Source organism: Scyliorhinus canicula, chromosome 7 (assembly GCF_902713615.1).
Source record: "Scyliorhinus canicula chromosome 7, sScyCan1.1, whole genome shotgun sequence".
Lineage (NCBI taxonomy): Eukaryota > Metazoa > Chordata > Chondrichthyes > Carcharhiniformes > Scyliorhinidae > Scyliorhinus > Scyliorhinus canicula.
The window spans coordinates 61,161,453-61,188,410 of NC_052152.1; the positions used below are offsets into that span (position 1 = coordinate 61,161,453).

The window sequence follows — 26,958 nt, forward strand, 5'->3', positions numbered from 1 at the left end:
CACAAGTCAGGAGTGTGATGGAATCTGCAATTGCCTGCATGAGTGCAGCTCAAACATTCAAGAAGCTTGACAACAGCCAGGACAAACCTTGATTGGCACCCGTCCCACAAACATTCACTCTTTCCACCACCGACGCACAGTGGCAATAGTGTGTGCTATCAAAAGACGCACTGCAGGATTCACCAATGCTCCATATGCAGCAGCTTCCAAACCCACGACCACTACCATCTAGAAGGACAAGGGCACCAGACACATAAGAATATCATCACCTGCAAATTCAAGACAATCTCCGAACTAAAGACAGACCATCAGGAGAGGTAACAAAGGAAATTCTTCTCCACAGAGACAAACGTTTCAAAAACATTATTACAACCTTAATGAGAGGCAGCGCATCACGGCACTTCCCTAATCGCTATTGTTCTTCAATGTTTCTTTCCATTTTATCCTGAAAATATTCAAATCTGGAGCCTAATAATATATCACATGTTATGCTGAGCACCCTTCAGTACCTCATTCAAGTGGTCATCATTCAATGCTAGTCCTGCTAGAGATTTGGCAAATTATTTAAAAACACAAATTTATTGGATTGGAATCGTGCTTATCTTTGTGGCTCAATTGAGATTTAAGCAGTTGAACATGTTTTCTAAAAATTTAAACAGGATTTTCAGGTTTCAAAAATGTGATCCAACTGAAAAACAAATGTGATCCAACTTAACATATCGAAATAACATTTTTGTACACACCAATATTTATTGCTTCAGCAACATGACTGTAACTCTAACAACACAACAGCATTCAAAAGGGAGCAATATCTTGCCATTGAAATTAGTACATCATTTAGTTTTCCATTGAAAGTCGTACATCATTCAATTTACCCAAGTATTAGGTAATAAAAGTCTTGCGCACAGAAAGCACTTTCTGAAAGTTTTGTAACTACTTCCTGTACCACGTTCCCTGTTCTCACTTTGTTGGTAACATGAGCAGTTTCTGACGCATTGAACAATGCCAGCAGAGATCTGTTTTCAAATTAACAAGTATTTGACCAGCATAACCTTTTTTAATGTTTTATTATATAGGACATCTGGGAAAAATAGCATAGAGGGAATAAAATAAGCCGGGCTGATCACTAAAATTGACAGAGCTTAGGTTTAGCTACAGGAGTGACAATATGGCTTCAGTGGGTTTCCTCCGGGTGCTCCGGTTTCCTCCCACAGTCCAAAGATCTGCGGGTTAGGTGGATTGGCCATGCTAAATTGCCCGTAGTGTCCTAATAAAAGTAAGGTTAAGGGGGGGGTTGTTGGGTTACGGGTATAGGGTGGATACGTGGGTTTGAGTAGGGTGATCATGGCTCGGCACAACATTGAGGGCCGAAGGGCCTGTTCTGTGCTGTACTGTTCTATGTTCTATGTTCTAAGTGTAAGGATTAATCCTGTTTCTTCACCAAAACTCCTTCAAGTTAAATTGTCTATTATAAACACTACTTATTAAATAAAATAGAAGTTTATGTTCTAAGTGTTCTATAATGGCATGTATGTACTGAAACTAAAATTATCAAGACGGTTTTAAACCTTTGTTACATGCAATCTTGAACAAGAGATTCACGACTGCAATTATTAAAAGAAGCTGAAGGTAAACAGAACATTACACAAATGGGAATACTCAGCAGGTTTGGCAACATCTGTGTAGAAGGAAACAGAGTTGACGTTTGAGGTCAATGGCCTTTCATCAGAAAGTTCATCAACCTCAAACAGTAATTCTGTTTCTCTCCACAGATGCCGCTGTATCCGCAGAGTTTTTTCTGTTTTTATTTCAGATTTCCAACATCTGCAGTGTTTTGCTGGTGTTCAACAAGTAGGTCGGGCTTCAGTCTGAGCACACAAATCTTCTATTTAAATTCTCAACATTTATTTAAATAAACATTTAAATAAGTCTGTGGCATTCTGCATATGGCGTGTATACAAACTATGATAACAATGGGTGTTACTTCAAACATTTGTGCCACATCAACGATCAAAATTTGTGCCTTTATTCTAAATCAACAAAATGGAATCGAGAGCTAGTGAGTTAACTAAATGCTCATTCTATTAATATGACTACACCAAGGTGGAGATATATTTTTACTCCTCAGCAGACATGCAATCTTTCGCATTCAAGGGCATCCAACATGGAGGTCAATGATCAGAGTGGGGAAAACTCTAAAGACATTTTGGTGCTCAGAAATTGGTTGAGTGAGCACACTTACTAATTACTGCACTGCATTTTAAATTTTATATCTTACCTGGGCCAAAGAGGTGTACTTTCGGAATAACCATATCACAAGGAGCATAAAGGAGCTACATGAAAACAATATAATCATTAGTACACATGCTCCAGAAGCACTTAAAAAAAAAACACTGATCTATTGCTTCCCAAGGGTTCACTAAGTGTGGTTGAGTGATACAGGTGCATGTATAATAAATGTAGCAACATAAATAGTAGACTGCCTAACAAGACAGGAAGCAAACACTCACCGAGGAAATAGATGTCCCTCAAACTATAGAAAGATTGGAAATGGTTTATCCCAGCAATCAGTTTGGGGCTACTTGGTATAGAAAAATCATTTGGACATGGAGCTGGCGAACACCACTTTAAAATTGCAAGGGGTGGGGCAGCACAGTGGCACAGTACTTAGCACTGCCGCCTCATGGCGCCGAGAACCCGGGTTCGATCCTGGCCCTGGGTCACTGTCGTGTGGAGTTTGCACATTCTCCCACTGTCTGCATGGGTCTCACCCCCACAACCCAAAAATATGTGCTGGGTAGGTGAATTGGCCCCTTAATTGGGAAAAAAAGAATTGGGTACTCTAAATTTTTTTTTTAATTGCAAGGAGGTATGGCAAAAGATGAAGAAGCGTGAAAAAAGCTTCAGGAAAACATTATTGATTAGTGGCATAGGCAGATATGTGAAAAATGTAAATTAATGTGGGTAAGTATGCAGGAATATATTTTGTGAGAAAGGAAACGGAAGGGGATGTACATTTAATTGAAAGATACTGAAGGTTGGGGATCAACAGAGATGCTAGGATTCAAATGTATAATTTCCTAAAGGTGAGAGTACACCTAGATAATTCATTAAAAGTTCAACAGCATTTACAATGTACATGGGTGAGGATGTAATGGTAACTTGCACAAAGCATTGTTTAGGTCATAGTTAAGAGAATTGTTTGCAATTTTGGATTTTATGCAATTAAATAAAACAATAGAATGTACAACTTATACTTACCAGGTAGATGCTGATGATGGGGAAATATCGTTTACAAGATGGGAGACATGACTGTTGCCACCAAAGGTCAGGTCCAGAGGACATTTGGTTGATTTTTAAAAAAGCATTGAAGGGTTTTGACAGTGAAGTTGAAGATGTTTTCTCTGGTTGAGAATCAGTGGACTGTCCCAGCCAGAGTGCCCATTGAAGCTCCATTGCAGATGGTATTATGCAGCATCTCTACACTGCCTCAGCAGGCCACCTAGCACATATAGTGACTGTGATAACTAAATTCACTTACTTCTGCAGGTGCACAATCTAAAGGAGTTGCTGGTGGCCGATCCCCGTAAGGCACCCAAGAAGACATTGCTCCTGTACCTTCAGATGGAGGCACCAGCTCAGAAAGCTCACATTGGTGGGCTTTAGATTGTTGTCCCTGCTGGTAGTGGACAGTAGTGAGGGCACATCATAGTCACATGAGGTGGAAGCACAAGCAGACAGTTCCCAGGGTGTCAACATTGGGAGCACTGGACTTCCGGTGGCGACCATGGAGGAGTAGTTCGCACATTCGATAGCTCCCGCCTGAAACGGACTTTTGGACCTTTTTCCCCAACTTTTCTCGGACTTTAGGGGATAGATCGGAGTAGCGGACGATATTAAGAAGGATTCCCCCTCTGATGTATGGCTAATTGGACTAGAAGTGTCCGTGTGAAAAGACTCAGCCCAAATAGAGTGAAGCAGTTGGAGCTGGGACTGCGGCACAGCATGGCGGAGGGTCAGGACCAGGGAGCGGTGGCTCATTGGTCTAAGGAGCAGCAGATGAAGTTCTTTAAGGACTGTTTCGCTGAGCTGAAAAAGGAAACGTTGGACCCGATCAAGGCTGTGATCGATCAAGTGGTATTGAATCAGGCGGCCCAAGGGAAAGCGATACAAGAAATTGAGCTGAAGTTGTCTAGCCAGGAGGACTATCTAACCGTGCTGGAGTATAAGGTGGAAGTGTTGGATAAGCACCACAAGAGAATGCAGGAGAAGTTGGAGGACCTGGCGAACAGGTCCAGGAGGCAGATCTTAAGGATCGTTGGCCTCCCCGAAGGAACTGAGGGGTCGAATGCAGGACCATATGCGGCGAGCATGCTGGAGACGCTGATGGGGCCCAGGGTGTTTTCTCGGCCCCAGGAAGTGGACGGAGCGCATCGAGCCCTCACAAGGAAGCTTAAGGCGAATGAACCGCCAAGGGCCATGGTGGTGTGTTTCCACCGTTTTTCGGACAAAGAACGCGTCTTGCGGTGGGCCAAGAAGGAGCGGAGCAGCAGATGAGAGAACAACGAGGTGCGCATCTACCAGGACCTGGGAGTGGAGCTGGCCAAGAGACATGCTAAGTTTAACCGGGTGAAGGCGATCCTCTTCAAGAAGGGGGTGAAATTCGGGATGCTGTATCCAGCGCGGTTGTGGGTTACGCATGCAGACCGGCACTTTTACTTTGAGGCACCGGACGATGTATGGTCTTAAAGGACACTTAAGTCTTGAAGGAGTTATGTGGCGGCAGTTTGTTATTTATGTAATTCTTGTATCGGTTCAAATAAGACTGTATGTGGTTCTGGGTTAAGTATGGGGCTGGGGTTTGAGGGTGCTTTGTTTTTGCAGAGATTGGATGCGAGGGGGGAGGGGAGCCCCGAAGTTGGTGCTATTCTGTGGGAGACTAGGTTTGGTTCCAAGCAATTGTTTTCTGCATTGGTTTATGTTATGTTTACTTGAGGTTGTTTACTTACTGGGGACTGCGATGTTGTTAAATGGTTGATGCATGTCGGGAGAGGGGTTCGAACAATAGGGAGCCAGACTGTTTGGCACCAGGGGCTGTCGGGGTCATCATGGGTCAGCTGACTCTCGGAAGCGAGGTGGGGATTGAAAATGTGCTAAAATGGTGCTTGACCAGGGGGATTAGGTTTTGGGTGTTGTTGTGGGGAGGAGTGGGGGGAAGGGGGAGGCTGCTTCGCTGACAGGGGAGGAACTACAATCGGGGAACAAAAGGGAGGTTGGGGTGGTTGCTGCTTGTGGGGGAGCTCGGGGAAGCGGAGAGGCGCGGGCTCTGGGCTGGCCAAAAAAAGGTTATGGCTAGTCAGCCGGGAGGAGAGAGGGGGGGGGGGGGGGGCTCCAGGCTGATTACGTGGAATGTGAGGGGTTTGAATGGGCTGGTCAAAAGGGCTTGCGTTTTCGCACATTTAAAGGGGCTGAAGGCAGACGTAGCAATGCTTCAGGAGACACATCTAAAGATTATTGATCAGACGAGATTGAGAAAGCGGTGAGGAGTTGGTCTGGTGTTCCATTCTGGGCTGGACGCAATTGGGGAGGGGGGGGTAGCAATATTGATCAGCAAGCGGGTGGCGTTTGAGGCTGGAAGAATTGTGGCAGATAAGGGGGGGTAGATATATTATGGCGACACTACCTGGGAATACAGGTGGCTTGGAAATGGGAGGCATTACACAGGCTCAACCTAACCCGGTTGGTGGAGCCAATGGAGGGAGACTTTAAAAGATGGGATATGCTCCCATTATCGTTGGCCGGGAGGGTACAGACCATGAAAATGACGGTCTTCCCCAGATTTTTGTTTGTCTTCCAGTGCCTCCCCATCTTCATCCCCAAGGCCTTTTTCAAGCGGGTAAACAAGATTATTTGGGGCTTTGTATGGGCGCATAAAACCGTGCGGGTGAAGAAAATGTCGTTGGAGCGCAATTGGGGAGGGGGGGGTGGGGGCGGGTTGGCGCTGCCGAACTTTTGCAACTACTACTGGGTGGCGAATATAGCGATGGTTAGGAAGTGGGTAATGGGGAGGGGTCGGTATGGGAGCGGATGGAGGCGGCGTCATGCAAAGGCACCAGTTTGGGAGCACTGGTAACGGCACCTCTGCCGTTCCTGCCGGCCCGATACTCCACTAGCCCGGTGGTGGTGGTGACATTGAGGATCTGGGGGCAATGGAGGAGGTGGAGGGTGCGTCAGTCTGGACCTCGATTTGCAATAACCACAGGTTTGCGCCGGGCAGGATAGATGGTGGGTTCCGAAGTTGACAGAGAGCAGCAATTAGATGGATGGGAGATCTATTCATAGACGGGAGTTTTCCCAGTCTGAAGGCGCTGGAGGACAAATTCAAGCTGCCACCGGGGGGATGGTTTCAGATATTTACAAGTCTGGGACTTTCTGAGGAAACAGGTGTTAGCTTTCCCACTGATCCTGCCATGGGGGATACAGGACAGAGTAGTCTCTGGTATCTGGATGGGGGAAGGGAAGGTGGCGAATATCTATCAGGAGTTGTTGGAGGCGGAGGAGACCCCGGTGGAGGAACTGAAGGGCAAGTGGGAGGAGGAGCTAGGTGGGGAGTTAGAGGCGGGTCTGTGGGCGGACACCCTAAGCAGGGTTAATTCCTCCTTATCATGTGCCAGGCTCAGTCTAATACAGTTTAAGGTGGTATACTGGGCACACATGACGGCGGCGAGGATGAGCAAGTTTTTCAGCGTAGAGGATAGATGTGCGAGGTGTGCGGAAAGCCCAGCAAACCATGTCCATATGTTTTGGGCATGCCCGAAGCTTGGAGGATTCTGGCAGGGGTTTGCCAAGGCAATATCCAAGGTGCTAGGTACGCGGGTGGTGCCGAGTCCAGAGATGGCGATCTTTGGCATGTCAGAAGACCCAGGAGTTCAGGGAGTTAAAGAGGCCGACGTTTTGGCCTTTGCCTCCCTAGCAGCCCGGAGACGGATCCTCTTAATGTGGAGGGACTCGAAGCCCCCCGAGTGTGGAGATTTGGGTTAGTGACATGGCTGTGTTTCTCAGGCTGGAGAAAATAAAGTTTGACTTGAGGGGGTCAATGCTGGGGTTTTCTCGGAGGTGGCGGCCGTTCGTCGACTTTCTCGGGGAAAATTAAAATGTCAGCAGAAGCAGCATTCTGAGGGGGGGTGGGGGAGTGGAGCGGCGGGTAGGTGCAATATGGTTAAGGGATGTACAGAAGGGGTTGGGTTGGAAATGTCTAGTTTACCATGTTGATGTTTATGTTATTATTGTTTTGTTTGTTATTGTTATAAAATTTTTGCTAATGCTTGAATAAAAATATTTTAAAAAAACATTGGGAGCACTGCTGGAGACCAGGGCTAAGTTGAGCCAGAAGATGAGCCTCTGAAGATGTCTATCAGTGGCAGATGCTGTCTGCCCATTGGGATGCATGGTGAGATCCACGGGGGGGGGTCTGCATGCCATGGCTTCCATCATGGTGCCCACGTGAAACATGAGCACTGCGTTGCCTCTCAGCACCGAGTGAACAGCCTCCTCCATTGAGAGAGTGTCGCGGCTCATGGAGACGCAGAGTGAGGTACACTCCCAGGGGCTCCAAGGATCATACTCAAACAAGCCGGTACACCAGCTCTGATGATGCTGCGACGACTGAGGAGTGCCCACCCATAAGATTGGATGCTCCCTCCCAGGGAGCCAACTCAGGCTCCGGTAACCAGAGAACAATTGCCAAGGTCATCACGGCGACCAGGATAGCAAAGTCAGCAGGCTGCCTCCAATGCTGCTACCCGCAGGTGTCAAGTTTAAGGCACCTTGAGCACAACAGGGGTGTGTCACGGGTGACATTATTTACATTACTTTGAAGTTTCTATTACGTTTGGAATAATTATATGCTCTTTTTGCATTAATGTGAAGTAACATGAACAGTTTCTTTAATTCAATGGGCTGAGTTGGATGCTTGCTTTGAACAATGGCCAGATATAGCACAGGATTTTAACTGTAGGGCATTGTGTGGTTTGGGCTATGAATAAAAGATTATTTTCAAATGAGGCCTTGCCATTGGATCAAGTAAGCCTGGATGTTTTGGGTACTGAGCTGAACAATCGCTGGATCAAAACATCCCTCATATACCTGAATGTTCCTGTCCTTCCCCCTGTGCGTTCCCAGGCTCATCCTCTGACCCTTCACTGGAGTCTTCTGCCTATGCCTGTGCGGCTGCCTTGCTTACCTCAGCTCCCATAGGGGCCCCCCTTGTCAGAGCTAGATTGTGCAGGGTGCAGCATGTGACAACTATAAGGGAGACATGCTTTGGAGGGAACTGCAATGATCCCCAGATCGGTCAAGGCATCAGAAGCTCATCTCGAACATCCTGATGGTCCTCTCCACCGCCACTCTTGCGGAAGCATGGCTCCTGTTGAACCTCTCCTCAGTTCTTGGGTGACAAAGAGCGGTCATCAGCCATCTCTTCAAGCAATAGTCCTCGTTACCATCCATCCACTCTTTCAGGAGCCACGAACAGCCTTGGTACCTGCAAGTGCTGCAAGATGCTAAAATCTTGCGAGTTCCCTGAGTAACGGGCACAGACGCGGAGAATCTCTGTCCTGTGGTCACAGACAATCTGCACATTCATTGAGTGGTACCTTTTATGCTGAAGAAAGCTCCCGGCTCTCCTACAGGCACTCTGATGGCCATATGCATGCAATCTATTGCACTGGAATACGGGGAAACCCCATCATTGTCACAAAGCCTCTTTCCGCCTAGTTGCCCTCGTCTGTCTGGTAGCTGGTGAATGTGAAGGCTCATCTAAAGGTGGCATAGGTCACTAGCTTTTCACAATGGTGTGCAGGTGATTGAGACACGCTGCACAAATTCCTCAGAGACCTAAAAGGAACCGAAGGCATAGATTTTGAAGGCCATTGTGATCTTCAATGCCACCAGCATGGGGTAACCGCCCACACATTTGAAGCCGATTTTGGAAATGACTGTCACAAATTGCTGTCACTTTGGCCCTGGAGAGGTATAGCCTCCTGCTGCACTGGACATCAAGACGTTTGGAGGTAGTTATTGCGCTGTCGGTATACTCTAGCTGCTGGATAGTGGCATCTTCAGCATCCCCTCTGGCCTTGGCCTCCCTGCTGGCCCTGCACTAACTGAGCCCATCCCTCTCCTCTTACCAGTATATAGAATTCTACAGGGTAGAAGGAGGTCATTCAGCCCATCAAGTACACACCAACCCTCTGAAAGAGCACTCTACTTTGGCCCACCATTCACCCTATCCCCATAACCCGGCACATTGATCATGGCCAATCCACCTAATCTACACATCTTTGAACAGTGGGAGGAAATCAGAGCACCCCGAGGATACCCACGCAGAACGGGAGAACGTGCAAACTCCACATAGACAGTCACCCAAGGCCAGAATTGAAGCCGAGTCCCTGGTGCTGTGAGACAGCAGTGCTAACCACTCTGCCACCGTCTCTGCCTGGGACGCTGCTTGTGCTCACTTGGTCCCCTCTCTCCTGCCCCTCTCGTCCTCTTCAGAGGACGTCCCACCAGCAGAATACACTGTCCTCATTCGATCAGATACAGAGGATCATGTGCATGCTTCCATCCTCAGGGAAACCTTCCACGGAAGCCCTGAAACGCTGAAAGGCAGGCTTCAAATTCTTAAAAACTAGGAAACTCAAGGAAAACTCTATACTCACAAAGATACAAACTCTCTATCAAGAGAAACAGCTGCTCTGGAGGCCTTTAATCCCACCCTTGAATGAGGAGATGCAAAAACATAATGGATACCCACACGACGAGCTGAAAACATCACACAGGCAGCGCAAAATCGCATTCAATTTTAATGGTCTTAATTGGCCCTTTAATTGTCGGTGAATGCACATCCAATTCATGCACGTGCCCATCGACCTCAAAATGATGCATGTGCGGAATAATGTTGGGAAGTGCACCCAATGTCTTCTTATGTGATTTCACGCATTTCCAGGGCTGGCCCACACCTGCCCAAGCAACATGAAATTCTGGCCCAAGTATTTTTTCCTAACAAATTTCCCTTGGCATTCAATGACATTACCAGCACTGAATCTCCCACTGCCAAAATCCTGGAAATCATCATTGATCAGGAGCATCACGGCAGCACAGTGGTTAGCACTGCTGTCTCACAGTGCCAAGGACTCTGGTTCAATTCCGGCCTTGGGTGACCAGACGGTGTTTGCATGTTCACTCAGTGTCTAAATGGGTTTCCTCCCACTTTAGTGCAGGTTAGTGGATTGTCCATGCTAAATTGCTCCATAGTATCCAAACTGTAGGTGGGGTTACAGGGATGGGGTAGCGGATTGGGGTGGCGGATTGGGCCTAGGAAGGGTGCTCTTTCTGGGTTGGCGCAGACTCGATGGGCCGAATGGCCTCCTTCTGCACTGTAGGGTTTCTATGATTCGATGAACTGGACTGGATCAGCCATATAAATACTGCCGCTACAAGAGCAGGTCAGAGCCTGGTTATTGTGGGGCGAGTAACTCCTGTCTCGCCAAAGCCTGTCCACCATCTACAAAGCCCAAGTCAGGAGTGTGATGCGATACTCTCCACTTGCCTGGGTGAGTGTGTCTCCAACAACACAAAGTTCAACACCATCCAGACATGCCTCCAAGCTACACACTACCCTGACTTGGAACTATATAGCCGTGCCTTCATTTTGCTGGATCTAAATACTGGAAACTGTTCCTAACAGGACTGTGGGTGTACCTAACCAGATGGACTGCAGCGGTTCAAGGCAATTCAAGGACCCGGGTTCAATTCCGGCCTTGGGTGACTGTCTACGTGGAGTTTGCACGTTCTCCATCGCAGGGCAATTATGGATGGGCAATAAAAAATGGCCTTGCCAGTCATACCCAAATCCCATGAGAGAATAAAAAAAGCTAACTCAGTAGAAAGCAGGAAACATTCTTGTTGGGCCAACAAAGCTACTCACTAGATAAACCTGTTAATCCATCAGAGAAGGCCTGTTAATATATAAACATTTACGATTATATGAAATATAAATAATGGAAGAATTTGTTTTCTTTAGAATCTTGTTTGGTCCAGCATTTTGAATATAGCCAAAGCATTGTGCTAAGACAGTTTGGTTAAATTACATCAAAAAATGTAGAACAAAACTTACCACCCAAGTAGAGAGAAGGCAGCAGAGGCTCGCTTTACAGCAATGATAGTAACCTGGAGGTAATAGGATTTTTAAAATTAGGTTTTCCTTAACGTTGTATACCTCACTGAGATGTTGATTGCAAAGATCAGCAGTCTCAAACAGTAAAATAACATGTATATTAATTTTTCTTTGTAAGTATCAAAATTTAAATCACATAGACCTTTAACATATTTTTTAAAATCTGGATAGTAAAATTGGTCTGTTGTGGAAAAGCTAATTAAGCAGGGAGTAAAATGTGTTGCCAATTCGTTATCATCCGTTTATACCACTGAAGACTAATTTTACTCCTTAATGTCTGCTTATATTTCCTGTCTACAAAACATTACTTCCAGCTGTACTTTTGTATCAATCCATTTCAAATTCCAAACTCGGCGTTCAGATGCAGAGAGGCACAAAGAGTTTGTCCTCAAACAAACAAACTGAATTTTGAAAGCAATCAAGGAAACCAGGTAGGATGAAGGGAAAGAAGTCAAGAGCAATGGGCCACTGGTCTCTTGCTGCTTGCCCTTGCGGTGACTTAGTGGTAAGAACAAGGATGCGAAGAGTGAGGCAGGGCCAGGAACAGTGGAGGACACAGAAGTTTAATAGGAAGTACAAGGTGGGCAAAATAAAAGCAGGGGTGGGGAAAAACAGGAGTCATTTAGAAGGGAGTGGGAAGGGACACCAAGGGCCACACTTGGCTCATAACCTCTAGCACAAATGCAGTAGTTGTAGGCTTTGTTCCCTATCATCTCGAAAAGACTTTAATCTGGGCTAGATTTGAAAACAGGTCAGAGTTACTGTTATCCAATTTCTCCTCTTCAGCCCTGTAAGAAACTTTGGCAATGCGACCAGCACTCACCCCCAAGATATATATAATCATAGAATGGTACAGTAAAGAAGGAATCCATTCAGCCTGTTGAGTCTGTGCTCGCTCTTATGAAGGCCTGCTCGGTTAGTCTTATTCTTACTGCACATCGCTGCAATTTATTCCGCGGTCATGTATTTACCCAATCTCCTTTTGAGGGTTACTAGATTCAGGCAGTACTTGTTGGGTAAAAATGTTTGCCTCATGTCACCTCTTTTGCCAAACATTTAAATCTGTGTCCGCTGATTTCAACCTTTCAACCATAAGAGTAATAAAGATAAACGGTTTCTAATGTAAATCCATCATGCTTTTAGGACCTCTACCAAATCTCTTCTCCTGCTCTGCTATGTGGAGAACAATCCCAGTTGCTCCAGCAGACACATGTACTTATAATCCCTCATCCCTGGAACCATTCCATAAAATATCTTCTGCACAGTCTGCAAAGCCTTCACATTCTTTAAAGCTATTCAAATTATAGGAGTAGCCCAATAAACTTGCACAGCAGGTTTTGACTGACACGTTGGTTCTTGGCTCTTGGCCAGGGCTAAAGTTTACAGAGGGCGGAAGGTCAGGAGGCATTTGGAATATGCAGGTACTGAGATAGCAGGGGAATGGATTAGAATTTCAGCAGAAGAGAGGCTGGGGCAGGTATGGAGTCGTGTCGCGTCTTTTCGTCCGACGTCACTTCGTCCAACGACACTTCGTCCACGTCTTTTGGTCCAACGTCTTTTTGTCCGCACGTCTTTTGGTCCAACGTCTTTTTGTCCAATTATCCAATTACAAATTTAGCTGGACTTACCTGGTGATTTTTCTTAACTAGAAATAACTGCAAATTATCTTCGATGTAGTGCAGTAACACAGACAATATGGAAAACATTGCAAACATTGTTAGAAATACTTGTTTAGAGTTCGAATGCTCTTATTTGACTGTTAAGTGCATGAAACTAGAAAGTATTTCTGAACGATAAATGTCAGCTACGATCAATCCATTTAAATTAGTAACTACGAAGCACATTCCTAAATCTAAACCCGGTGACAAAAACTTACTTTTCGTTTTATACATGTTTGTGCTGGGGGTTGAATTGATTTCGCTTTTGGCATCCGGTGTCAGCATCAAACAGTTCCAGGTCGGAATTAAAGCTTATTTCTATTTTGTCCCAACAGCGTGTGCTGCTGCGCGAAGATTATTAGTTTCTCCATTTCGCCTGTGAACTTCTGTTAAATGAACGTTTGATAGTTCATTAAGGGAGGCATATGCAGGGTGTACTTGATTTTCCGGTGATTGACGTTTTAAAATATATCCATCATTTGGGGCACTGGCGCCTGGCATATTTTAATGCAAAGGTCTTTGCAAAATGTGAAATGACAGCTTTGCGTTTCGCAGATATTAAACTGATTGTCGGAAGGAACTTGGTTCCCGTAAGTACACTAACACAGCAAAATCTGAATCAATCCGTACATGATCGGAATATACATTATTCAATATAAGATTTCAACCCTCTGCTAGGTAAAGTGCAAACACCCCTCTTGTAGAAAACACATACGAAAGGTGTATCACAAGGAATGGCGTGATTATGACAAATTGCAGCATCGGTTTTCAGTGATGTCCCCACTGCTAGTTACAGAGCCGGATCAAATTTAGACTGAGTAAATGTTCTGTTTATATAATCCCTATTTCAATAATCCACGCAGAGATCAACTCTGGCAATATAAGTCAAGTTACAAAAAGTCTTTGACAAAAAAAATCATCCGACAAAAAAACGTAACAAGTCACAAAAAGTCTTTGACGAAAAAAATCATCGGACAAAATGACGTTGGACCACAAGACGTGCGGACAAAAAGACGTTGGACCAAAAGACGTGGACGAAGTGTCGTTGGACGAAATGACGTTGGACGAAAAGACATAGCACCGTATGGAGTTAGGCCATGTTATTTAGATGTTCACCATATTTTCATAAAAACCTTTGATAAGGTCCTCCACAAGGTAGAATCTTTGGAAATTAGTTGGAAGCTGCTGTAGTGATTTAAGAACTAGCTGCATGTCCAAAGGCAGAAAGTTTTCAGTGGCTTTGGATCTGCTTGGAGGCCAATTAGCAGTAGTATCCCACAGGGATGAGAACTAATGTCTAAATAATCTTAAAATATATATGCCCAGGAGTGATCTGCAAGATTGCAAGTGATGCAAAGATTTGTGTGACTGTAAGGACTGTCAAGACGACCAAATTACTGAAATCATATTTCAATGTGTTAGGGAAATAATAATTAATATAGCTAAAGTAAAGTTGCCATAGTCCCAGATGACAATCAGCTGCTTTCCCCTTTGAGGGAGAGAGCTGACTGATGGCAATTTTGCCTGAAGGTCACCACACCTCAGGCGAGGGACAAGGTTAATAAGGCGGGCCTTCAATTAATATAGACAAGTGCAGTGTTAAGCATGTGTTAGGAAGGTTAATGTATATGTTTACATCGTACAGGGAATAGAACTGAAGCCTGTGATGGAAGAAACGGGTATTATAGTTCATAAATCTCCAAAAGTTAACAACCAATGCCATCAAACTTTATTTAAATAAAATAGGAAGCTAGACTACATTCACGGGACTGTTCAATAAAATTCCCTTTATCTTGTTTGGACTATGGTGGGCATCTTTTTAACTGCACGGCCCCTTTAATTTTTTTGTGTGGTCTTCACACATTATAATTTAAAGGTGTTGAACTTGTGCGCGACTTGCATAGCAATTTTGGTTCATGGCCACACTGATTAGAAGAAACACTATTATTCAATACCAGACAAAACAAACAATTTGTCCTTGTACAATATTGATCAGATTTATTTAGAATACGGTGTCCAATTCTGGGCTGTTGACAAATGGTGAAAATTAAGTTTTCATTAAAGGTTCAAAGTAGGAGCAAAAGATATCATTCCAGTCTTAAAATACTTTAGCGACCCAAAGAAGCTTAAAAAGCTGTGTCTATATACTTCATAAATGCATACGGGCAATTTGATTGGGACCTATAAAATTGAAGGAATCAGACCGAGTTCACATTGACAAATCATTTCAGTTAGATGCATGCAGAAGTACCAAGGGTCGTACTTAAAAATTGTTTAAGGGCAGAAAGAGGCAAATGGCAGAGCGGAAACCCCCCCCCCCCCCGGAATAGTATTTTCGTAATAGCCCGCACGAGGCTTATGGGATGGGAATGATTATCTTCCCCGTAGTCCTTGCGGACTACAAGCTGCCCTGCTGTTAACCTCTAGGTTAGCCAATAAGGCACCAATGAGAACAGGAACCCAGTACAGTTCTACCGGGTAGCCTATACATCGTGTTATAAATAAAACTGTGTTTCTTGGTTTTACTCGGTGTGGACTCCCACTGTCCTTACTCAACTTTTGAAACAAGTTGTCATAAATGCATTAATGCTGTATAACTCCTAAAAGACATCTGGAGTAGTTTCTATTAGGACCAGCGATCTCATTCTTCAACAGGCAAGTACCAATTCATATGCCATGGTCAATGTGGTCTCCTGGAGCAGTTTTGATCACCTAAGGGAGCACAGAAAATAATTCTCCATCTATCTTTTGCCTTATTGGCCGTTTAACTGTTTTGTTCAGCTCTCGCAGCAGTTCCGTAGTTTTGGGGGGGGGGGGGGGGGGGGCACGGGTACAGAGTGCCCTTAATCGTGATGCAGAAGGCATCATGACAGTATGGGGCCCGGTGGTCTTTTCATGCCTAACATTTTTGTATCTTCGTATAATCGGTGGACATGGACATGGGCGGCACGGTGGCGCATTGCTTAGCACTGTTGCCTCACAGCACCAAGGATCCGGGTTTGATCTCAGCCCTGGGTCACTGTCCATGTGGAGTTTGCACATTCTCCCCGTGTCTGTGTGGGTCTCACCCCCACACCCAAAGATGTGCAGGGTAGGTAGATTGGGCACACTAAATTGCCCCTTAATTGGAAAAAAATAATTGGGTACTTTAAATTTAAAAAAAATAAAAGAATGGGTGGACAGAGGGATCTTTGAGAAGAGGATATGGGATTGGAAGCTCTTCTCGGGGTTCAACATTCAATCAGAGGCAGTGGTAAAGTAGGGAACAGAGTCAACAGCAAGGACGCAAGAGCCAAAGACCATGGGCTGGATATTGCGGTGCCAACAGAAACAATCTGTTCAGCACTGACAACTACTGAACGTCAAAGAGGGCCTGCAACTTCTGTTTTGCAATGTACCACACAAAGCAAGAGGTTGTGGAGGCTAATTAACCAACACTACTCTTGGGCGTTCGCTAATTCAAACAGCAAATACAGAAAGAACATTAATTTGGGCCAATTTCCTACCAATTACAAATTAATGATAAATTTAAAATACGAAATCTTGATTTTCAAGCACAAGGGTCTTCCTCTCAATTAGTGAATACTTAATAAGGAGGCCCACACGAGAAAGGATCTTTAATTGTTAACAAGGAACAGAGTATGCTGGAAAAACTCAGGAGGTCTGGCAGCATCTGTAAGGCGAGAAAGCAGAGTTAATATGGCCATAAGACATAGGAGCAGAATTAGGCCATTCGGCCCATCGAGTCTGCCTTGCTATTCAATCATGGTTGATATTTTCTCATCCCCATTCTCCTGCCTTCTCCCTATAGCCTCTGATCCCCTTATTAAACAAGAACCTATCTATCTCTGATTTAAAGTCACTCAGGGATTTGGCCTCCACAGCCTTCTGCGGCAAAGAGTTCCACAGATTCACCACACTCTAGCTGAAGAAATTCCTCCTCCTCTCTGTTTTAAAAGATCGCCCTTCAGTCTGAGACTGTGCCCTCTGGTTCTAGTTTTTACTACAAATGGGAACATCCTCTGCACGTCCACTCTATCCAGGCCTCGCAGTATCCTGTAAGTTTCAATAAGATCCCCCCTCATCCTTCTAAACTCCAACGAGTACAGACCGAGAGTCCTCAACGGTTCCTCATACGACAAGTTCTTCATTCCAGGGATCATTCTTGAGAACCTCCTCTGGACCTTTTCCAAGGCCACCACATCCTTCCTTAGATGCGGACCCCAAAACTGCTCACAGTACTCCAAATGGGGTCTGACCAGAGCCTTATACAGTCTCAAAAGTACATGTCTGCTCTGTATTCCAGCCTTCTCAACATGAAGGCTTTCATTACATTTGCCTTCTTAACTGCTGACTGAACCTGCACGGTAACCTTAAGAGAATCTTGAACAAGGACTTCTGATTTCCTAAGCATTTCCCCATTTAGAAAATAGTCTATGTCTCCATTCCTCCTCCTGAAGTGCATAACCTCACACTTTTCCACACTGTATTCCATCTGCCGCTAATGGTTTGAGTCCTTTTGGTATTTTGTCAGAACTATAGAAAGGAAGAATGTGTTAGTCATTAAAGTGTAGCTGAGAGATATAGCAACAAAATGTAGCAATTTTAAGAACAAACGACAGGTGGCCTGGTGTTTGGGGGGTTTGCATTGAGTAATACGTGAATGGTTTATTTTAAACGGGGGCTTTAAAATGGAAGAGAAAGGTCACGATCTAAAGTTGCTGACTCAATGTTGAGTCCCGAGGGCTGCAACGTGACCATCGGAAGATGAGAGGTGGGGTAGTTAAATGGGCAACATGTGGGGTAGTTAAATGGGCAAAGCCCCAGCTTGTATTAAGCTTCACTGAAGAATTGCAGAAGGCCAAGGACGGGCATGTGGGCATGACAGCAAGGTGCTGAGTTAAAATGGCAAGCAACTGAAAGGCTGGGGTCATGCTTTCAGACTGAGTGAAGGTGGTCTGCAAACTGGTCACCCAGTCTGCATTTAGTCTCCCGAATGTACAGGAGACCCCATTGGGAGCAGCGAATACAATAGACCAAATTGAAGGAACTGCAAAGGAAATACTGCTCAACCTGAAAGGTGTATTTGGGGTCTTGAATAGTGAGGAGGGAGGAGGTAAAGGGGCAGGTGTTGCACCTTCTGCGATTGCAAGGGAAAGTGCTGTAGGAAGGGGATGGGAGTTGAACGTGATGGAGTGGACCAATGTGTCAGGAGGATCCTTAGGTTGCAGAGGCTAGTGGGGTGAAAAGTGAGGACAAGGGGACCCCCCATCATGGTTCTGGGAGGGAGGGGAAGGGGCACGGGCAGTGATGCTGAAAATGGGTGGACCCTGGTTGAGTGCCATGTTAACCAGAGGGGGAAGGAGCCTCAGTACAAAAAGTGGTCATGTCGAAAGCACCATTTGTAAGTGTCCTTACAGGGAACAGCTTACTTGTCCTCATTTTCCACCCCACTGGAGGTGAGATTTAATATAGGTGAACAGATGGAATTGGGTAACACATGTGGGGTAGTTAAATGGGCAAAGTTTTAGATCACATTGGGATGATTTCAGATTTAACTGAGATGGGACAGATGCAGACAGCCAACCTGCTCCCAGGAGGCGAGTTGGCATTTAAAATATGTTAATTGGACTAGAAGTCTCAGATTTAATCTGCCTTGCAGGTTTAACTGTGGCCAGCCAAATTTCCCCATCTTTGGGAAACACAGCAACTGCAGTGATGTGAGGACAGCCTCTGTGAAAGAGAAAGTAAAAGCCTTCACAGCAGATTGTGGGCCAGCAATAGCAGAAGTGCTTCCTCCAGCTTGCACCATCAGACCTACTTCCCACCAAACCACACCACAGCCCCAGCCAAGCAAGCATTGCCCACCCTCAGGTTGGAGTCCCCCTTGAGGTCAGGCATCAAAGGGGATCAAAGTCCATTTATGGGAACAATACTCCCTCACTTCCACGGGGTTGGGGCCGGACAAATCTAGCCCTGGGGCTTCAGGGTACTCCTGTCAACTGGCAGTCCCACCTGTCAATCAACTCAAATTCCGCAGGAAACCCGTCACCAAGTGGAGTTAAAAACTCAACAGCATACAGGGAAACCCCATGCTCCAGAATCACTTACCACCTCCACTTCCAGCATGTCAGAAAGTAGAAGTTCCCAACATTTTCAAGGAGTTCGGAGAGGAAAGAATTTGGAGATGAAACAACAGTTTGAGTGGTCACAGCAGGGATTGCTGAGGAGGGAATGAGCTCTGGAATGCACTACCTGGGAGGCAGGTAGAGGCAGGGTGCCTGGCATCCTTTAAAAAATACCTGGATGGGTACTTAGCACACCATTACATTCAAGGCTATGGACCAAGTACTGGCAAATGGCATTGGGTGGGCATGCCGGGTCATTTCCTGCGTTGGTGCAGACTCGACAGGCCGAAGGGCCTTTTCTGCACTGTAGCATTCTGTGATGGTGTTGAAAGACAACAGCCAACAGTACCCAAGGAAAGGGAACCATTTAGCATGGGGACCAGGATGGGAAGTTACTGCTCAGCAGTTTGATAGTAGTGTTAAAGGAGCAGTAAGTAAGCCTCATGGACAAGGTGAACCTGGACAGAAATTGGAGAAACATGCAGTGAGGAAATGTTAGTGCTTATGTGAGGGTGTAGAAAATTAGCAATGTCAAGTTATACAGAGGTGGTAATTGAACAATAATTTTGACTTTTCCAATGTTTGGTTATCTCATAGTTTCGACATTTTTCCTTCTCATTGCATCTATTATCCTTTGTCTCTCTCAAGCAGTTAGGAGTAATCGAGTCATCTATGAATAGCATAAATGCATTTCAAATTACCTTGCTGGAAGTCCAAACTCAAATGCAAAATATTAAATGTCTACATTGCTCTATCAGCCTGCTAGATGAATGAGGTTTATTCCAGTAAAGGGATTTTTAATAAATTGACAATAAGTTAAATGATAATATTAATTATTAAGATGTGGTTTATATCATATTTTTTTCTCCCCTTCCAAATTTTCTTTCGTGAAGGCAGTGGCCATTTTACAGTTCCACAGCAGTGGTAATTCACCAGGACATCATCCAAACATTATTTTGTTTGAATGCTGGGTTAATATTCTAACAGATATCATCAGAAGACTTCCTGTAAATCACCTTCTGTCCCATAATGCACACTGGAAAAGGGCTCACACCATGGCAATCAACAGCAGGAATTGTGATCAAATTTCACTTCCAAAAACAAAATATTTAGGCAAATGATGACCCCATCAATGACTTGTCTGAAATGACAAAATTCTGCAACCTCCAACTGAGTTATGCTCAGTTTTGTTTGTCTGTGGTTTCCACGGAAACCAGCAGCTGACCATTATTTCCCTGAATGGCCATTCTTCATATCTCACCATACTGTGAGCGTTTGCAGCATGCTGGACAGCAGCCGGCCCAATACCAGCCTTGCCCAAAGTGCTTCACCTATAATGCACTTTCTGCCAATATTATTGCAAAATAACCTGAAGTCAGGACCCACTTCTTTCCCTTCCTTCTGTCAGCTAGCACTAGAGATTTTGATTGAACCAAGGACTTCATGGATCAAAACTGCAACAGGCACAATGCCACTTTACAGATAATTTATAAGGTTAATGATAGGTATTTCTTAGTGATTCTAACACAGCCTTCAGCATGTAAAGATCAACCCCTCATCAGGTCAGTATTCTAAGGATGCTGATAAAAGTATGTGACAAATAAGAAGGGGCACAGCACTGTTAAAATAAAATCTACCAAAGCAAGGACTTCACTAATTAAGGAAAATTGAACTGTTCCTTTTCAGGTAGAGGTTGCACAAGAAAGTGTAACTTCAGTGAAATTAATAAGCGGTTATTTAGCAGCACAGAATGGAGCAATGTTTACGCAGGCAGGGGCAAACGGAACATTTATAAAGGCCACCTTATTACTCAAGCAAGGTCTGAAGCGAGGTATTTATTTGATCATCTTTATTTTGAAGTTGGCTGGCCCTGCAGGCCTCGCTTGCAGAATCGGGTGTGGGTCTGATCAGCAGTACTATACTCACACATTTATAATCCCCCGAATCGGAATTGAACAGGGTGCAGCGCGAATTCGGCACTGCAGTGAAGTTGTCGGCGCTACTGGTAATCTGTGAAGGCCCATTTTCCATGGTAACCGGGCTGATAAAAGCTGTTGTTGTTGCTGCCGCCACTCCTGCAAACAAGAGTGAGAGAGAGAGGGAGGGATGGAAGCCGCACCGGAACACAGCACTGGCGTCCTTCCACTGTAGGAGCAGGAGGCCTTCAGTGTCAACGCGCAGCACTTTCTCTCTGTGTGTGTTTCTCTCTCTCTCTCTTCTTTAAACAGAGCTGTAACAATTTCCCTTAAAAAAAAATCTAAACATTATCAATAACCCTTTGTGCATAGTGTTGTTGTGCAAGTGCGCAATGTCAGGAAGCATTATTCTTATCCCTCAGACAGGCTACATGTATTGTTCCTGGATCAGAAAAATTCAAACATCCAGAAATAAAAATAAAACCACTTCCTTGAAATCTATAACAAAATGGTTTGACTACGAAATTCAGCCCATCTTCTGCACAGTTAGCCGAAAATAAAACCTTTAGATTTTTTTTTAAACCAATGTCTGTGTAAGAAAACTTGTTAACCATCTGTGGAATTTCATTTCAATATTTACTTATTTAATAAAATCAAATCCTTGCTTCTGCAACCCATAAGTCACGGACCAAAGAATCAAATGTTTTCAAAATAAATAAGGAAGTTATTTCCGACTGGGCTGTCTGACCTTGATCACCAGGCCTCTCCCCACGCTGGCGATTTACAAGCGCCTGCCAGATATGACAGATGCCAATCAGCTTCTAATTGACTGTCTAAAACCAGAATAAGAAATGTTCCAGCATAGTGGATGAACAGCTATGTTGCAGACCCCACAATACCACAGGACAACTTGTCTTTATGAACCCCATCACAGTGACACGGTTATTCACTGAACTTGTACCATCCCACATCTTAAAATGGTTGGGTTTCTACAAGAGATGGCGTGAAAACTCAAAGACAGGCTGGTAAGGAAGAAGATCCAAACACCAAGAACAGATCATTCCTATTTCATGTGCCATAATAAGACAGAATCTGTCATGGAGTTGGTTAATTGCATTAACTAAATTGGTCTTTTGATTAGTGAAATATATATGAGCAATTACTGATTCCCACCTACCACCCTTGCTTTACTTATTGCGAATTCTGTGCAGGTGTGGGGTGCCAACTGGATTAAACCACAAGGCAAGACGTCATGCAGGCTAAACAGCAAGAGCAACATACAATAGAAAGAGTTAAACCAGTGTTTTTCAGACTTTTTCCGGGGACACATTTTTGCCAACCTTCGGGACCCACACCAGCCAACTTTCACAACCCATGCCGGCCAACCTTCGCATCCCACGCCGGCCGACCTTCGCGACCCACGCTGGCCGACCTTTGCAGCCCACACCGGCCGACCTGCGCGACACACCATTTTCTGTAAACTTATTTGTTGTTGACAAAAATGGAGGAAATGGTTTTGTGTCCCTTTGGCCCCATGGTCCCTTTGTCCTTTTGGTCCCCTTGGCCCCCCCCCAAACTTGAAAAAAAAAGGCTACGACCATATAAAAAAAACTTGGCCGCACTGTGCATGCGTGTCTGATCATCGGTGCGCATGCGCAAATGCGCATGCCCACCGATGATCAGGCATGCATGCACAGTGTGGCCAAATTTTTTAATCTGTTCCTGGCCATCTTGAAGGCCGCTCGCAGCCAACATTATTAAAAGCAGGCTGTTGCGCGCGGATTTGCGCGATCGGGAGCGCCGCGACGGACGGCTCCGCGACCCTCCTGACCCGCCCGTGACCCACCCGCAGGTCGCGCCCCTGAGTTTGACAATGTCTGAGTTAAACAATCCTACAACCAATGGATCAGATCAAAGATCTGCCGTTCTGCCGTAGCCAATCGCATGTGGTGGTGGACAATTTAAAATTTAACAGGAGCAAGAGGCTCACAAATATCGCCATCCTCAATGATGGCAGAACCCAGTCCAGTAAAAAAAAGTATTCGTTCTTGGGATGTGGGCGTCGCTGACTGGGCCAGCATTTGTTGCCAATCCCTAATTGCCCTTGAAATGAGTAGTTTGCTCGGCCATTTCCGTGGGGGGCAGTTAAGAGTCAACCGCTTCACTGTGTGGGTCTGGAGTCACATGTATGCCTGATCGGGTAAGGACAACAGATTCCCTTCCCTGAAGGACATTAGTGAACCAGATGGGTTTTTACAACAATCAGCAATGGTGTCATGGTCATCATTAGACTTTTAATTCCAGATTTTTATTGAATTAAAATTTCACTATCTGCCACGATGGGATTCAACCCCGGGACCCCAGATCATTACTCTGGGTCTCTGTATTATTAGTCCAGTGAAAATATCACGACGCCACTGCCTCCCCATGATCCAAAAGTTGTGTCTGCAACCATCTTCAGCAACTCAGTGATGAGTAGATGATCCATCACAGTCTCCTCATGAAGTCCCAGCATTAACGAAACCAGCTTTCAGTCAATTTGATACACTCCAAATGATATCGAGAACAGTTGAGCCTACTGGATACAGGAAAGGCTATGGGCCTTGTCAATATCCTGGCTGTAATACTGAAAACAAGCTCCAGAGCTACCAAAGCCTCTAGTCAAGTTACTCCAGTACATCTACAATGCTGGCATCTACCCAACAATGTGGAAGTATGTCCACAAAAAGCAAGACAATTCAGCAATTACTCACCAATCACCTGCTCATGGATGTTCAGTTTGGGTTCTGCCAAGACCATTTGGTTCCTAATTACAATCTATGCCAAAATATGGATAAAAGGACTGACTTCCAGAGGTTGGGTGAGAGTGACTGCACGTGACACTAAGACCGCATTTAACCAAGCACAGTGGTTAGCACTGTTGCTTCACAGAGCCATGGACCCGGATTCGATTCCCAGCTTGGATCACTGTGCGGAATCTGCACATTCTCCCTGTGTCTGCATGGGTTTCCTCCCACATGTCCCAAAAGACATGGATCGCGATTCTCCGTATTCACGACGGGCGGAGAATAGTGGGCGGCTCAAATTTTTACGGCGACGCTGGTCCGCCGCCCTCCCGCTATTCTCCCCCCCCCCCCCACACCCGCCCTCCGACACGAATCGCTGCTTGCCGTTTATTTACGGCGAGCAGCGATTCTCCCCTGGCCGATGGGCCGATTTCCAAGGCCTTTACGGCCGTTTTCACGAATTTGAATACACCTGCTATACAAGTTCGCGAAAACGGCGCCAAAGTGCTGTTCTTCACAACCATGCCACCGATTGGCACGGCCGCACCACAGCCGTGCCAAGGGTGGCATTGGCCCGCAATCGGTGCCCACCGATCGCGGGCAGCGGGTACTTACCCCGCGCACTCTTTGTTACTCCGCCGCCCCGCTGGATTAGTCCGCGGGGTGGCTGAGGGGCATTACGGACCGCGCATGCGCGGGTCTGACGCATATGCGTGGATGACGTCATCCGCGCATGTGCGGGTTGGAGTCGTCCAATCCGCGCATGCGCGGCTGACGTCATCATATGCGTCAGCCGTCGCTAACTTTGGCGCGCGGGCGTAGCGAAATTCGTTAAGCCCGCGATGCCATAGTTCACGGGGCCGCGATGCTAGCCCCGACCGGGGAGCAGAATCAGGTCCCGGGAGGGGGCGCGGAGGCTGCCGTGAAACATGGCCGTTTTCATGGCAGCCTTCACGACTCTCCGCCTTTGCGGAGAATCGCGCCCATGCTTGTTAGGTTAATTGGACATTCTGAATTCTCCCTCAGTGTACCCGAACATGTGCCATAGTGTGGCAAGTAGGGGATTTTCACAGTAACTTAATTGCAGTGTTGATGTCAGCCTTCTTCTGACACTAATAAATATTTTTCTTAATTAAAATTTAAATCAAAAGGAATTGGGGTTAACTGTCCACTGACAGTGATCATACCACGGGCAAAGTAGTATAGTTTCAGTTTTTGGAGGCTAAACATCCCAGCCCAAGCAGATGAAGGCAGCAGTTCCTCAGGACAGTGTTCCAGGCCCAATCAACTTCAGCTGCTTTAATGACCTTTTCTCCATCATGTCAGAAGTAGGGTTTCTTGTTGATGATTGGACAGTGTTCAATTCCATTTATAACTTCTTTGAGACTGATGTAGTTCATGCCCACATCCAGCAAGACCTGGACAAGGCTCAGGCTTGAGCTGGTAGGTGGTAAGAAAGTGGCCGTGACTATTAACCAGAAACCTAATTGGACTAGGCATATAAATATTGTGGCTACAACAGCAGGCGAAAGCCTGGGAATCCAATGGTGAGGACCACACTTCTTGACTCCCCAAACGCTGTTCATCATCGAAACGGCACAAGTTAAGAGTATGATGGGTTGCTCTCCACCTGCCTAAATTAGTGCAGCTACATTAACACTGAAGAAGCTCAGCACATGGTATTATCACTGGATTAGTGATCCAGATATCCAGAGCAATGCTCTGACAACCCAGGTTCAAATCCCACCAGGGCAGAGGTGAAGTTTAAGTTCAATAAAAATCTGGAATTAAAATGTCCTATGATGGCCATGAAACCATTGTTGATTGTTGTAAAAACCCATCTGGTTTGTCAGTATCCTTAAGGGAAGGAAATCTGCCATACTAACCGAGTCAGGCCTTCATGTGATTCCAGATCTACCGTAATGTTGTTGACTCTTAACTGCTCCCTGAAATGGGCGAGCAAGCCACTCAGTTGAAGGGCAATTACAGATGGGCAAACATCCAGTAAAGCAGCTGATTTGCTTGGTATCCCATACACAAACTTAAAGATTCAATCCTTCCACTACAGGGGCAATAGGATGTGCCATCTATAAGACGCAGGGCAGCAATATGCCAAGGTTCAATCAACAACACTTCTGTCACCTAGAAAGTCAAGAGTGGTTGATGCCATCACCTGCAACTTCTCCACCAACTCACAAACCATACTTTTAAAAACTATTTCACCATTCCATCACTATCCCTGGATCAAAATCTTGGAACTCCTTAATAGCAATGTCGGTGTACCTGCACCACATGGACTACAGTAGTTCAAAATAACAGATCATCACTACCTTCTCAAGGGCAATTCGGGAAGGGCATTAATAATGGCCTTAATCTTTTTTTTTAAATTTAGAATACCCAATTTATTTTTTCCAATTAAGGGGTAATTTAGCGTGGCCAATCCATCTACCCTGCACAGCTTTGGGTTGTGGGGGCGAAACCCACGCTAACACGGGGAGAATGTGCAAACTCTACACGGACAGAGACCCAGAACCGGGATCAAACCTGGGACCTCGGCGCCGTGAGGCAGCTGTGCTAACCACTGTGCTGCCCTAATACTGCCGTTAATCTCACATCCCATTAACAAATAAAAATAAATTTACATCACACAATTGCTATGCAATTACCAACTCTTCCGAGAAAAAATATAACCACCTTTCTTCACATTCAACAGCATTAGCATTAAATCCCCCAGTATCAACATCCTGCAGTCATCATTGACCAGAAACTTAACTGGACACATCACATTAATGTATGAGCAGGTCCAGTGGTTAGTGCTGCTGCCGAGAATCAGGGTTCACTGTCCGTGTAGAGTTTACACATTCTCCTTGTGTTTGCATGGGTCTCACCCCCACAACCCAAAACATTGTGCAGGCTAGGTGAACTGGCCATGCCAAATTGCCCCTTAATTGGAAATGAGCAGGTCAGTGGCTGGCTATCCTGTAACAAGTGATTACAGGGGAGGAGACTCGAATGGAGCATTAAAACTGGCATGGACCAGTTGGGCTGAACGGCCTTTTTTTTTAGTGCTGTGCAAGTTTAGTTGTTATACATGAAATATTTTTTGTATCATGGACAATTATACACAAACATAAATAAGACTATCATATTGCAAAAGGTAACAAAATCCTCTTGGGTAATAGAAATCAATCCAGGTGATCCTATTGACAATGGCTGGGATTTTGTCAGGCTGAT

The 26,958-nt window shown here is 45.3% G+C and overlaps 1 protein-coding gene across 1 annotated transcript in view; it reads right to left on the reverse strand.

The window, feature by feature from the left end:
- si:dkey-100n23.5 (cyclic AMP receptor-like protein A) overlaps positions 1 to 21,194 on the reverse strand; it is a 334,022-nt gene extending 312,828 nt beyond the window's left edge. The window contains exons 1-3 of the mRNA XM_038802132.1: positions 20,949 to 21,194; positions 11,177 to 11,229; positions 2,279 to 2,333 (exon numbers count right to left, since the gene is read on the reverse strand). Of these exons, the coding sequence (XP_038658060.1) occupies positions 2,279 to 2,333; positions 11,177 to 11,229; positions 20,949 to 21,053 (213 nt within the window). The 5' untranslated portion in view covers positions 21,054 to 21,194. The remainder of the gene's footprint in view (positions 1 to 2,278; positions 2,334 to 11,176; positions 11,230 to 20,948) is intronic.
- Between the last annotated feature and the right edge of the window lie 5,764 nt (positions 21,195 to 26,958).